We start from the raw sequence: 13,730 nt of genomic DNA on the forward strand, positions 1-13,730 counted from the left end.
TGTTGTTTTTTAAAAATATATATTTTTTATTGATTTTTTACAGAAAGGAAGGGAGAGGGATAGAGAGTTAGAAACGTCGATGAGAGAGAAACATCAATTCAGCTGCTTTCTGCACATTCTCTACTGGGGATGTGCCCGAAACCAAGGTACATGCCCTTGACCAGAATCAAACCTGAGACCCTTCAATCTGCAGGCTGATGCTCTGTCCACTGAGCCAAACTAGCTAGGGCCCTAGTAATTTTTTATGCTCTAAAATATATTCTCTGTGATATTAATACCTACAATAATGAAAGCATAATATGCTAATTAGACCGGACAGCTGAACGACCTTTCTGATGTCATTCTGGATGAAGGTGCCATGGTGGGGGCCAAGGCAGAGGCAGTTGGGGTGATCAGGCAGGCAGGTGAGCAGTTAGGGGCGATCAAGCAAGCAGGCAAGTCAGGCGAGCAGGCGAGTGGTTAGGGGCGACCAGGCAGGCAGGTAAAGGCGGTTAGGGGCAATCAGGCAGGCAGGCGAGCAGTTAGGGGAGATCAGGCAGGCAGACAGAGGGGTGATCAGGTAGGCAGGCGAGTGGGCCTAAACCGGCAGTTGGACATCCCCCAAGGGGTCCCAGATTGTGAGAGGGTACAGGCCTGGCTGAGCGACCCCCCCCCCCCTTCTGTGCACAAATTTTGTGCACCGGACCTCTAGTAGCTATATAACCTTATTTTGGGTAGTTTTTGCCTAGTTATCTTGTTTTATTCTTTAACCTTTTGTTTTCTCTATCTCTGTGACTTAGATATGTCTGCTTACACAGCATTTAATCTAGCCTGATAATCTGATTTTTTAAATAACTAACTGGAGAATATAATTCATTTATATTTATTACTAGAGGCCCGGTGCTTGAAATTCATGCAGCGGTAGGTCCCTAAGCCTGGCCGGCAATCAAGGCTGATCTGTGGGGCAATCGGGAGGCCCCCGCTGGCACCCACCTTGACTGGTGGCCTGGAACCGCCTGCTGGCAAGCCCCGCCCCCGCCTACCGGTCATTCGCAGGTCATTCTGCCATTCAGTCGATTGGCATATTAGGGTTTAATATAGATAGATGATTACTGTTCTCTCATTTTGTGCTTTATTTTTTTTATCTCCTTTTCTGCCATCTTTTGAATTCAATAGTATATTTCGTATTCCATTCTTTCTCTCTGATTGGAGAGTTAGGTATATTATTACTTTTAGTAATTACCTGTGAAATTTTAACATTCATGCCCAACCTAAAGTTAATATCTTCACCCTCATCCTGAACAATATAAGTATTTTTAAATTTATGTTCCTCTTGCTGATTCTATTATTATTATTCAGGTTTTAGTACCATATTATTTATTTATTTTGTATTTCTATAAATTAATCATTGTTTTCATTGTTTAATATTTTTGGTGTATGGATTCATACTTGTGTTTACCAATAATCCTCATTTCAATTTGGCCCTTCCATTAGGGAAACATTTTTCTTCTCCCTGAAGAACTTATGGAAAGAGTCTTATGGAAAGTTATAGAAAACTTATGGTAAGAGTCTATGAATGCTAGACTCTGTTTTTGCTCATCTGAGAATGTTATTCTGACCTTATTCTTCACATTTTTGTTGGCTAAACAATTCTGGTTCTCAGTTATTTTTATTTTAGAATTTTGAAGATAATTCTAATTTCTTCTGGTTGCTATTAAGAATCTAACTGGTATTTTTTTTATAGGTAATCTATCTTTTCTCTATGCTGCTTTTTACTCTTTTCTATTTGTCTTTGTTTTCTAGAACTTGATTATAATTTGCCCCATGTTTAACTCAGTATTGTAAATTTTCTCTTATTTTTTTTTCTCGGGATTTGTTATGGTTGGGATTTGTTATATCTTCATCAATTCTGGAAACTTTTTGCAGATTCACAGTGAATACATTTTCTCCCCTACACCCAGAGCCACAAATTTGCTTATCTTCTTTCGTAGGATAGATTTATTTTTCCTAGTTCCTTCTTTCCCTGAGTGTAAAGCCTTTCTTGGCTTTTGGCTTTAAGCATGAAGGTACTCCAGCTTTACTCCCACCCTACAAAGGCCCAAGATTTTACACCTGGTCCTCTGGGTGCAGCAGGCAGTCAAAACAAACACTTTAGGCCATTAGTGATCAAGTGTTTAGGATGTGTGTGTATATATATTGTGTGTGTAGAGGATTTGAGGTGTTTTGGGGGTTTTTTGCAAGTGTTTTGGGACCTCTACTGATAAAAATGCAATTCTGTCCTTTGCCTTATAATGGAAATTTTTTTCTTGTCATTTAGAAAATAAATAAATCTCCTGTAACTTTTTCCTATAGGTGAGCAGTAGGTCATCCAGTCCTAGCATCAGAATGATCACTACTACCTCAGGACCAACCTCAGAAAAGTCAGCTCGAAGTCATCCATGGACCCCTGATGATTCCACAGGTGACCAGTTTATTTTCTCATTTTAATTATGAAGTGGAATTTACCATGTTTATGTTCATTTAGTTGTGTCATCACGGTAATTGTAATGACACAACAGAATGAAGGCAGGCATTATACAATAGTTTAGATTTTCATATTAATAAAAAAATATTTAGTAATAAACTTAAAAATGTCTTTTTGAGTACTGAGACAGAGACCATTAGCCCTTGCATTTTTTTTCACCCAGATACTAAACATGTATTTTGAAGATGGTTTGTTTGGGGTTTTCCCAAATAGGAGATATCGTATTCTTGATACTTTAGTCTGTTATTGTCCTATTATGATCCATTCTACTGGATGATAGTAGTAAAGTCATTATCTGCTAAAACCCTAAATTCAGCAGAACGGTAAAAATAATCATCTTCATCTCAGCCTTTTGTTTTAAATATACCAGGTACCTTAGAAAAAATTTCTGATTGTGACCTTTTGAATCAATTTTAAATAATAGGGAAACTTCATTTTGGTTATATAGTCTGTTAAATGGGCCTTTAAAAGTCTGTTAAGAGTTATTAAAACTCCCTAACATGAATAACTTAACTGGTCAAAATATTAGTATTAAAATCTAGTGATAGAATAGTTTCATTATGGGCAAGCAGAAAATTATATGTCATAGTGGAATTAACTTTTCCTCTGCACTAGAAGAATACGTTGATAAATACTCAGCAGTATGCTCCTATAAAAATTATTTATATGTTATGATGCCAGAGAACAAACAACAATCTCTTAGACCTTGGAAAATTAAACCATTTGGGATTTTATATAAAATCAACTATGTTATTAATAGTGGCAATTAAATTGAAATTAAAAAGTCAGCTCTCTGAATTTACAAACTAAAATACTGCTTGTAAGTATTTATAAATATTTGGCTTGGTTTAGTCAAATTTATAATTTAAAAAATTAGTTGAGTGTCCTTTCTCTGTGTCATGTAAGATAGAACTATCTTTAGCCAGGGGTGTACTCTCTAGTTTTAGTAAGTTTAAATTTAGCGGTAGCAAAAACTCTTCTAAGTTTCACCCCTAGCACAATCCAATCTAGGATTGCTCAAAACATTTACCACTACTCGGCACATGTGCAGAATTCATCATGACGTGCTTTTGCTCAGAGGCAGGCAGGGAAATGCTCTTGACAGATTTGATCATTGACAGTTACGTAATAGCTCTTTTTGGTTCCTAAATCCTCAGTGAGGGAGTACTCTCCCTAACATTACAGCATTTGCCTAAATCTGGGACTCCACATGGCAGGCCTCCTGACTTCAGCCTGGACTAAACTCAACATGAGGATAAAATCAAATTCTCTTAGGTCCATCTCACTTAACTGCTGTGTTTCCATTTCATGTGCTCTCCCACCCTTCCAACCCCCATCTCATTTTTTTTCTTTTCTGGAACCTAAAGTACCACAAAATATCAATAGCTGGAAATCGTACATAGGTCCAACTTGTTATATTAACTGATTTTTTTCTTTGCCTTGAAATTATTACATATGTGTGGTTATCATTTTTAAATAATGTTGAATGCAATTTTAGAAGGTGAGGCTCTGCTTTAAATTTATAATTAATAAAGTTAAGCTTTGCACAGTTTCTAAGAAAAGTATTGCTAACCAAGCTAATATAATAAATTGCAGGGAAGAGGTAGATAAAACCCTTTTTCTTTGAAGGTTCACTGATTCAGGAAAAAATTAGAAGTGCATACATAAGTTAAAACAACCTAATTAATTCTTTTATTATTATTATTTAAATGGGAAAGCGTTCTATGTATTTTTCCAGAGAAAAATAAAGAGCAGAATGATTTAATAATCATCGTACATAATGAGTGCTTGTGGGTTTCTGGGTTTATATTTATAACATAATAAAGATTAAAAAAATAAAAAAGATAAATGTATAGTGAGAGAGTTGCCTGGGCCTAGTAGAGGAAGCCACAGAACTTGGGAAAACTCACTGGAGAGTTTCTCCTGGGTTTAGAACTTGGCCAAGATAGAAGTATAAGACATGGCCCATTATTACAATCTGATTAGAGTGTCATGATGCAGACATATAAAAGTAAAGTAGTCATGACATGTAATAAACCACTAAATTTGTAGTGCCAGCTGAGAATTTTAATAGCTAAAATCAATTAGGTAAAACCTGGTGTCATCTGCAACATTTTGTAAAATTGTGAGACTTATTCTTTAATCATAAAGCAGAAAGAAGACAATACTCCACATGAAGGGAATACCTTCTTAGAGAATATGAAATGGGTTATAAGTATTGTGTTCGAAGAGCCAGAACATATATTTTGGCCTAATTTAACCAAAGAAATGTGAGTCTCCACATTCTGGAAACAAGATTAAATTTGATTAGCAATTGAAACATTAAAGAACAAACTCTCATGGAATATCTCTTCGTTGTCTTATAATCAGTTATTACTATTAGACACTAAAAACTAAAGTTCAGTTTGTGTATAAGTGAGAAAGTGAAATCTCACTTCTTGGTTTAGAGAAAAACTAATATCTAACAAAGGACCTTAAGTTCCCACCATTGAAGGGCTTTAATTGTTTGAATAAATACTTGGACTTTTTTCTACTCCCAGAATATTATGAAACATTGACATACTATACTTAATTCTGAAACACAGATAGAGGGTACTGATTAATAAGATACCTCAAGTATCAAAGATTTAAGAATGAGTAAAGGAGTGTTAAATTGAAAAACTTTCAAGACAGTTGTTCCTATAAAGTCAAGAGGAAATCATTTATTATTTTTTTAATTTATTTTTTAATTCTCACCCAGGGATATGTTTACTGATTTTAATATATATTGATTTCAGAAAGGAAGGTAGATGGATAGAGAGATGGAATGAGAGAGAATCATTAATCAGTTGCCTCCTGCACGTCCCCACTGGGGATGGAGCCCACAATCCAGGCATGTGCCCTTGACCGGAATCGAATCCAGGACCCTTCAGTCTGTAGGCCAACGCTCTATCCACTGAGCCAAACCAGCTAGGGCTTGTTTATTGATTTTAGAGAGAGAGACATCAATGCAAGAGTGCAACATAGATTGGTTGCCTTTCCTACTCATTCCGACCGGGGATCGAACCTGTGACCTTTCAGTGTACAGGACAGCATTCCAACCACACTGGCCAGGGCAAGGAGAAATCATTTTTAACCAATTTTAACTTAGTGGCAAGTAGTGTTCCATGAGAGCCTACTTTGAAACAGCTGTTGGGAACAGGGAGATGGTTGGTCAGAAAGATAACAAATTAACTATACTTCTCATTTAGCCATTTCAGAAAAACTTTTATATTTACTGTATTAGGGTAAATAAGGCTCTCCTAGGCAATACTGTTATTCTATCTTTAATAAACATTACTGTTCAATCTGAAATACAAACTTGAGTGTTTTAAAATGCCCTCTCTTCCTTATTCTCTATTTAGTATCAATAACAAGAATAATAACCACTATGGGTTGAGTGCTTATCATATGCCAGTATTGCATGGTATTTCTTATATGCATTATATCATTTGGTCTGGTAGCTTAGCTTTTGGAGTTATTTGCAAGCACATTCTCAATAGTTTAAAACAAAACAAAAAACTACTAGAGTACCGGTCAACAATAAGTCAGGATGTTACTGAGCCATCAAACTCTTAAGTTTTTTCGTGCATTGGATGCAGAGCCTTGCTGCTACCCTGACCTTGCCTTTATCCACACTACTCTTTCAGTCAGCTGCTTGTCAGAAAAAGGGCTGAAGAACAGCTCACTTGTTTAGTTCATTTGTTCTCTACTAACAGTGGGAAAGCAGCTACTTCTGAAATAGAAAAGTCCATCTTACTTCACAGTTATCCTGCCTGCTTCTGGAATTGTATTTAAATATTAATGGCAGGAAGAGGCCATTCCATGCTTCTCAAGCAAGTAGTTAGGGCAATTTGCCTCTATTAAAATACAAACAAAAGCTATCTGTTAAGACAGTTTGATAAAATTTGACTGGTTGAATTAACCCATTTAACAGTTTGGGCATGACTTTGAGCCATAATTTTCTTACGTGTGCTATACCCCCAATCAATAATCTTTTTCATTTTCCACAGTGATTCTCATTAGGAGGGTTGGGGACTCACTAGAATCTATATACATTGGAGGTAACCCACTGGAAGAGAATGTGTCTCTTGCTTTCCCCTTTTCCCTATTAAGGAACACTAATGTTGCCAGAGTTGACATAGCCTTATAGTAAACCTAGCATGATCAGGGAAAGAAGCAGATGTGGGTTTGATTAGGTAAAGTCTGTGAAGACTGAATTGCAAATGTAAAAGGCATGATTCTGAATTAAAATATAAAGGGTTCTGTATTCATGGTTCTGTATAACACAAAAGTGTTAAAACAGCAATGTAAATTTAAGTTCTAAATTAACTCTGACAAAAGGACACAGATTTTCTTACTTTTAAAAGATCAGCACTTTAGTATATCCCTGTTTTTTGTTTTTAATTAAACAAGGGCTTATGAGCTTTAATATTATTTAACTTATAGCCAACTTAAATTGTAAGTATGAGAGTATGGTTGCATTCTAATTATCTGGTAATTGGATATCCTCTGTTTAGTTTACCTTTAGAATTCAGAACTAGACTCTTCATTACCAATAATAACTTTTAAAAAAATATTTTTATTTCAGAGAGGAAGGGAGAGGGGAAGAGAGATAGAAACATCAATGATGAGAGAGAATCATTGATCGATTGTCTCCTGCACGTCCTTCACTGGGGATCAAGCCCGCAACCCGGGCATGTGCCCTGACCAGGAATTGAACTGTGACCTCCTGGTTCATAGGTCAACGCTCAACCTCTGAGCCACACCCACCGGGCCAGTAATAACTTTTTTCTGTTATTTACTTTAGGGGAAAAAAAAAAAACAATATTTCATGCATGCTTTCCTGCTTTTGTTTTAAAGAATTTATGACAGAAAATAAATAAAATCCATGCTTGAATTACAGATACCAATGGATCAGATAACTCTATCCCAATGGCCTATCTTACACTGGATCACCAACTACAGGTAAAGGAGTCCTGTACTTTCTCAGTCAGTGTTTGCTTTGTCTTACAAAAAATTTAAAGAATTTATCTTTAAAGCTGACATTTGTTTTTCTATCGTTGTATATTCATTTAACCTCCTTCGTCTTGTTAAAATAAATGATTCAGTTAATTAAATTTAAAATGGGCAAAATCATGTTTTTATCCTAACAGTCATGTTAAAATACTCTCATATCTTTAACACTGCCAAGAATAGCAATTTTTTGTTCTTTAATTTTAGTGCAATAAAATATAAAATTCATATAAGCTCATTTCTATGTAATAAATTTTGTGATATATTGTCGTGTTCATAGTGGATAAATATCTAAATAATACACTTTAGTGTCTCCATTATACCAGATGTTTTTTGGTATAATGCCTTTTGGCAACCTGAAATATAAAGCCTTGAGCCTAAGAGTACGCTTTAAGGATTCTCGGGAACAACTGTTAAAACAGCAAGTGTAAGTAAGTTTGAGTTAACTCTGACAAAAGGACACAGATTTTCTAGGGCATGGTTGAACACTTATTTTTAAAAGATCATTACTTGAGTGTTATAAAAATAATACATCACAGTAACTGTTTTAATTCTCATCTTAGCTAGATGATGAGATTTGATTTAATTATGTTTTAACATTTTTAAATTTATTTTCAGCCTCTAGCACCATGCCCAAACTCCAAAGAATCTATGGCAGTGTTTGAACAGCATTGTAAAATGGCACAAGAATATATGAAAGTTCAAACAGAAATTGCATTGTTACTACAGAGAAAGTAAGTTATCTCTTATAAATAAAAATTAAAACTCAGTATTTTGAGTTTGAAATATGGTAAGGTGCAATATTAAATAAAGACATGAAAACTTTATCACTTTTAGAATTAATCATTAAGCATATTTCTAGCTTGGAGATTTTGTATATGTTTATATTTAAGCACCTTTGGCTATTTTTCATGCAAAACTCAATCCTTTTGACTATATCATATTATAGTAGTACAAAGGAAAGTAAACTGGTGGTACATAAACATGTTTTATGCTCTGAGTTATAAAGTTAAGCTATTTAGATTTGTTTTCTTAGGTATAGGTAAAATAATTTGATTTACTAATAGTTGTGCTTTGTCTTAGAAACATAAAGTACAATTTTTACAATACTTTATTTGCATTTCTTGTTTTAAAAAAATCTTTACTTTGCATGAAATTCTATGCCTTTGAAGCTGATTTATGATGGTAACTAAAATGAAATGCAGGGAAAAAATCATGGAAACTATATATACACATGGTAACAGGATTCCCTCTATTAATTTTCATCAAACAAAAAATAATCTGGTTTTCTGAAGTAATCTGTAGAAAGTTTTCTGTTTGTACTTCCAAGAAAAATAAAAAAATAGTTTTCATCACAATTTACTGATAATAGTGATTTAAGTGATTTCAACCTAATACAGTAAACGCTCGATTTTGCAGACCTCAATTTAACAGACTTTGGATTTAATGGACAAAATTTCCTGTCCATATGTCATATGTGAAAATGAACGCCCCATTAATTTTTAAATGCTTTTAACCAAGATTTGCTTATAATTAACAGGGTTTTGGTGGTTGTTGTTTTTTTTTTTTTTTTGGTGTTATTAATTCACTGTTATTTTTAACAAATTTTAGCGAGTAGGCCCTATGTTGGAAAAAAACACTAGTAATTTCACTAGCATAAACTGTATTTCTTATTTCACATGTTTAATCTATACTTTTTCCATACTTTAATCATTTGAAAGAGAAGTTCTGTGCTGGAAAAACCAAATAGTAGATTGAAGAATGTGAAAGCTATGATAATTTTAGTCAATTTAAATACTTACTTTAACTGAGAAATATTACTCAGAAATCATTTTTAGGATTTTTCATTAATTTTGAGGTATATTCAGTAGCCTTGCTTCAGGAGCTAATACTTAATATCCCCCAAATAAAAGGGACTTTTAAAAGTTTATTAGGCTACTGAGGATCTTTCCTGAAAATGCAGACATGCAATTTAGAAGTGGTACTTTATATTGTTCTCAATTTTAAAATAGGTAAGAGATTTAAGTTGATAGCGTCTATTTTAAGTAGTTTGCAAATGTTCTGCTGGCTACCACTTTGCTCTGTAGTTAAATAGAATTGTGACTTCAGAATATAAGTACATGAGTATAAAAGTGGGATGCAAACTATAAAATCTTTAAGTGTTGTTTTCCTGTAGTCAGATGAAACCCTTCCCAGCTTTTTCCTCTTCCTTCCTTCACAAAAAGGCTATCAACTGAAATGTTCTGAGACTTTTATTATTCCATATTATCTGTTTTCACTAATTATCTAAGTACATTACTTATTAAAAGAATTATGATATTTGTATGTTTATACCAGAAGAGTGATTGATAGTTTCCATTCCAGCCCATAAATCTATTTGAGTGGTATACCTAAGATGTATAATGATAGACCCAGAATAAAAGTTATAATTCATTAAGCTTCCATCATTAGCTATAAGATATGAATTTTTCCATCATGGAGAATATCTTATTATTGGTATTTGTTTTTAGGCAAGAACTAGTTGCAGAACTGGACCAGGATGAAAAGGACCAGCAAAATACATCTCGTCTGGTACAGGAACATAAAAAGCTTTTAGATGAAAACAAAAGCCTTTCTACTTATTACCAGCAATGCAAAAAACAACTAGAGGTCATCAGAAGTCAGCAGCAAAAACGACAAGGCACTTCATGATTCTCTAGGACTGTTAAATTTTAAAATATGCAAAGAAAGACTTTTTTTTAAAAAAAAGAAACAAAAACCTTTATAATGACAATCATGAGTGTTAGCTTTTTGGCATGTTCTGAATGCCAACTGCCTATGTTTGCTGCATTTGTTTCATCGTTTATTTTCCTTTTCTCCTGGTGGACATGCAGTTCAACTGTCTCCTTGCGTAACATGGGGGCATCCATGACTTGAATAAGCAGCAGTTCTCAATCAACTTCCAAACAGATGCGTGAGCCATGGCTGTATATGCATGTTCTTTGTGTGAAGGCTAGCCTAACAAAACCAGGTGGTATCAAACTAGCTATGTGCAAAACACCTTTTTTTTTTTTTTTTTTTGAGGTGGAACCTCAAGAATGATGCTGTTCTTGTATCTCATCTCAAAAAAAAATGAATAAAATTTTTCCCCAAAGGATGCTATATATGAAGTTAAAGACAGGGTATGGTAAATCTAGAATAATTGGTGGTGCATTTTAGAAATGCAATACGTTGAGGGATAGTCAAAGTGAAGGCTTTGATGCCAACATCCTTGGATCAGTACTGAACTTAGTTTCATCCATAAAATATTTAAAGGTAAGTGGTGGCTACTGTACTTAACAAAAGCATATTTCGTTAGGTGAAAATTTGACTAGGACACGTTAAACAAAGTGGAACCCTTCATAAGGTATAAAGATTTTTAATTCTGTGGCATGTATGCGTGTTGCAATTGTAAAGCTTTTATGACTAATGTTAATATCTCTCCAATGAGATTAAAAGGTAAATGAACACTATCCAACTTAAATGATAATTCCTCCCTGTAATGATTATTGGATTGTTTTACTATATATTTGAAAAACTGAAGAGAAATATGGAAAATGGAAATAATTGCTCCAGTGAAAAGGCTTGGACTTAGATACTTTTACAATATGATATGCATTAAAAACTAGAAAATCAGGAAATGTTAGTAAGAAATTAAAGGAGTAATTATAAATTTATCAAGTATCTTATTTATCGATATTAGAATAATTGATTTTTCTTGCAAGCCCACCCTAGAATGTCTGTTGCCTTTCAACACTTTTAAGGAAATTCCAACACTTAAAAAGAGAGAAAATTTATATTGTTAACAGTAACTTTGCTACCAGTTTTGAAATAAAAATAATAATAAAACTTCATTGAAATAATAGGCTATATAAGATCTATTTTTTCAGTTGGTATTAAAATAAGTCATATTTTGATACCAGTACAAGGTGTCTTTTAAATAAGAATGTCATCAACCTCATTTTTATAGCATTAATGTTTTTTAAGAAAAAATTTAAATTGAAAGTATAATTGATGTGATTATTAAAACTATATCGTGATTGTACTGTAGTTTTGCTCTATTTAAGATTAGCAGGTTGATCTAAGTTACCAAAACTATTCTTAAAAATGCTAAAGCAGGTAACTTTTTCTTTCATTATTTTTTCCTCCTTCCACTGAGTTTTATAATGTAATCTTTGTGTATACAAGCAATAAAGGCAAAGGACAGTTTGTATTAAACTGTGTCATTTTTTAGCTCTTCAAAATCTGTTAGTAAGTTTCTGATAAATAAATGTCTACCATCACTTCTTTTAAACAAAAGGAGGGTTATTATTTCCAAATAATATGATTACCTAGCTGGAAGTAATATTGGGCTTCAACATATTAATAGTAAAATAAAATTGGCACAGAAAATAACTGTAGACTAAGGAAAAGCATAACTCAACCATAGCATTGCTGTTTATATATATATTTGTCACTCCTCCAAAAGGGATCTAATCAGTGTTTAAGGATGTTTTTGATTATCAGAGAAGAGCATGAGCTATGCAAGTAGGCATACTAAGGCTTGACTTTTCTATTAGGATTTAGCATTATAGATTTTTTATTTCTTAGTCATTAATGTGTTTTTTCTCTACATCACATATTTAAAGGCGAAAGTTTTTATAAGTATTGTTACATGTAGTCACTTCATAAAAAATATCTGAATAGATAAATGGAAGTAAATAATAGTTTTAAGTATGATGCCAAATACAGAAAAGGCTTTTTGCACACTTGCCTGTTCGTTAACATTAAGCTCCTGGGATTTTCAGTACTGTAATCTTCCTGGACCCTGGGTGCAGTTCAGCCTTACTCGGTTTTTAAGTAGTTGTGTTGCCAAGCTCATACTTTGTAAATCCTGATTATCTTCAATAATCAGAGAAAAGGATTTCAGTGATTGTTAAAATCCACAGCCAGTTTCATCAGTGTCCTTAGCCATCAAACCTTCAAAGAGATGTTAACAATGAGCCAATTTTTTTATTCTGGTTTTAGTATTAATTCTAATCCTTGGGGCTTTTTGTTTTTGTTTGTTTGTTTTTTGTTTAGTTTTGTTTTTTTGGGGAAAATAACAGACAAGTGGCTAAAAGCTCCCAATATAAGAAATTCATGAACAGTCTCTGAATAAGCCAGAATTATGTTTTGTTCTTACCTCCAGGAAAAGAAAGCAAAGCTTTAATCTAAAGGGAAGTACTCCTCAACCATAAAAACACTTAGTTCAGAGTATTTCAACAACATAAAAAGCAATGAAAACCATAAAAAAGGACCAGACAGAAATGAAGGATGCAATAGCTAAAATGAAGAATAATTTACAGGTTTTCAACAGTAGAGTAGATGAAGCAGAGAATCAAGTCAGCAATTTGGAATATAAAGAAGCAGAAAACACCCAATCAAAACAGCAAAGAGAAAAAAGAAAAGTAAGGATAATGTAAGTTTTTAGGACACCTTCAAGGGTAAAACATTCGTATCATTGGAGGTGCCAGAAGGAGAAAAGAGAGAGCAAGAAATTGAAAACCTGTTTGAAAAAATGACAGAAAACTTCCCTAACCTGGTAAAGGGAATAACTATAAAAGTCCAGGAAGCACAGAGAGTCCTAAACAAGATGAACCCAAAAAAGCCCATTCGCATGACACATCTATAATTAAAATACCAAGGCTTAAAGACAAAGAGAAAATCTTAAAAGCAACAAGAGAAAAGCAGCCAGTTACCTACAAGGGAGCTCCCATAAGATTGTCAGCTGATTTCTCAACAGAAACTTTGCATGCCAGAACAGATTGGAATGAAATATTCAAAGTGATGAAAAGCAAGGACCTATAACCAAGATTATTCTACCCAGCAAAACAATCATTTAGAATCAAAGGATAGATAAAGATCTTCCCAGACAAGAAAAAGCTAAAGTTCATTACCACCAACCAGTTTTATTAAAAAAAGGGCCTTCTTTAAGAGAAGACAAAAATGATCAAAAATAGGAACAATAAATGGCCATTATAAAGAACAAAATCTTGGCCTGGCCAGTGGCTTGGTTGATTGAAGCATCATCCCTATGCAGATTCAATCCTGGTGGAGCACATAAGGGAGGCAACTGATCAATGTTTCTCTTTCACATTGATGTCTCTCTCTCTCTCTCTCTCTCTCTCTCTCCCTCCCTCTCTCTCTCTCTCTC

At 33.9% G+C, this 13,730-nt stretch overlaps 1 protein-coding gene across 4 annotated transcripts in view; it reads left to right on the top strand.

The window, feature by feature from the left end:
- Positions 1–11,768, top strand: part of MAP3K7 (mitogen-activated protein kinase kinase kinase 7) — a 64,764-nt gene extending 52,996 nt beyond the window's left edge. For all 4 annotated transcript variants that reach the window (XM_015557687.1, XM_006778248.2, XM_006778246.2 and 1 more), the window contains 4 exons: positions 2,332–2,440; positions 7,428–7,489; positions 8,156–8,271; positions 10,048–11,768. In XM_015557687.1, coding sequence (XP_015413173.1) covers positions 2,332–2,440; positions 7,428–7,489; positions 8,156–8,271; positions 10,048–10,228 — 468 coding nt within the window. In that variant the 3' untranslated portion in view covers positions 10,229–11,768. The remainder of the gene's footprint in view (positions 1–2,331; positions 2,441–7,427; positions 7,490–8,155; positions 8,272–10,047) is intronic.
- The last annotated feature ends 1,962 nt before the right edge of the window (positions 11,769–13,730 follow it).

This window comes from Myotis davidii, unplaced genomic scaffold (genome assembly GCF_000327345.1).
Source record: "Myotis davidii unplaced genomic scaffold, ASM32734v1 scaffold269, whole genome shotgun sequence".
Lineage (NCBI taxonomy): Eukaryota > Metazoa > Chordata > Mammalia > Chiroptera > Vespertilionidae > Myotis > Myotis davidii.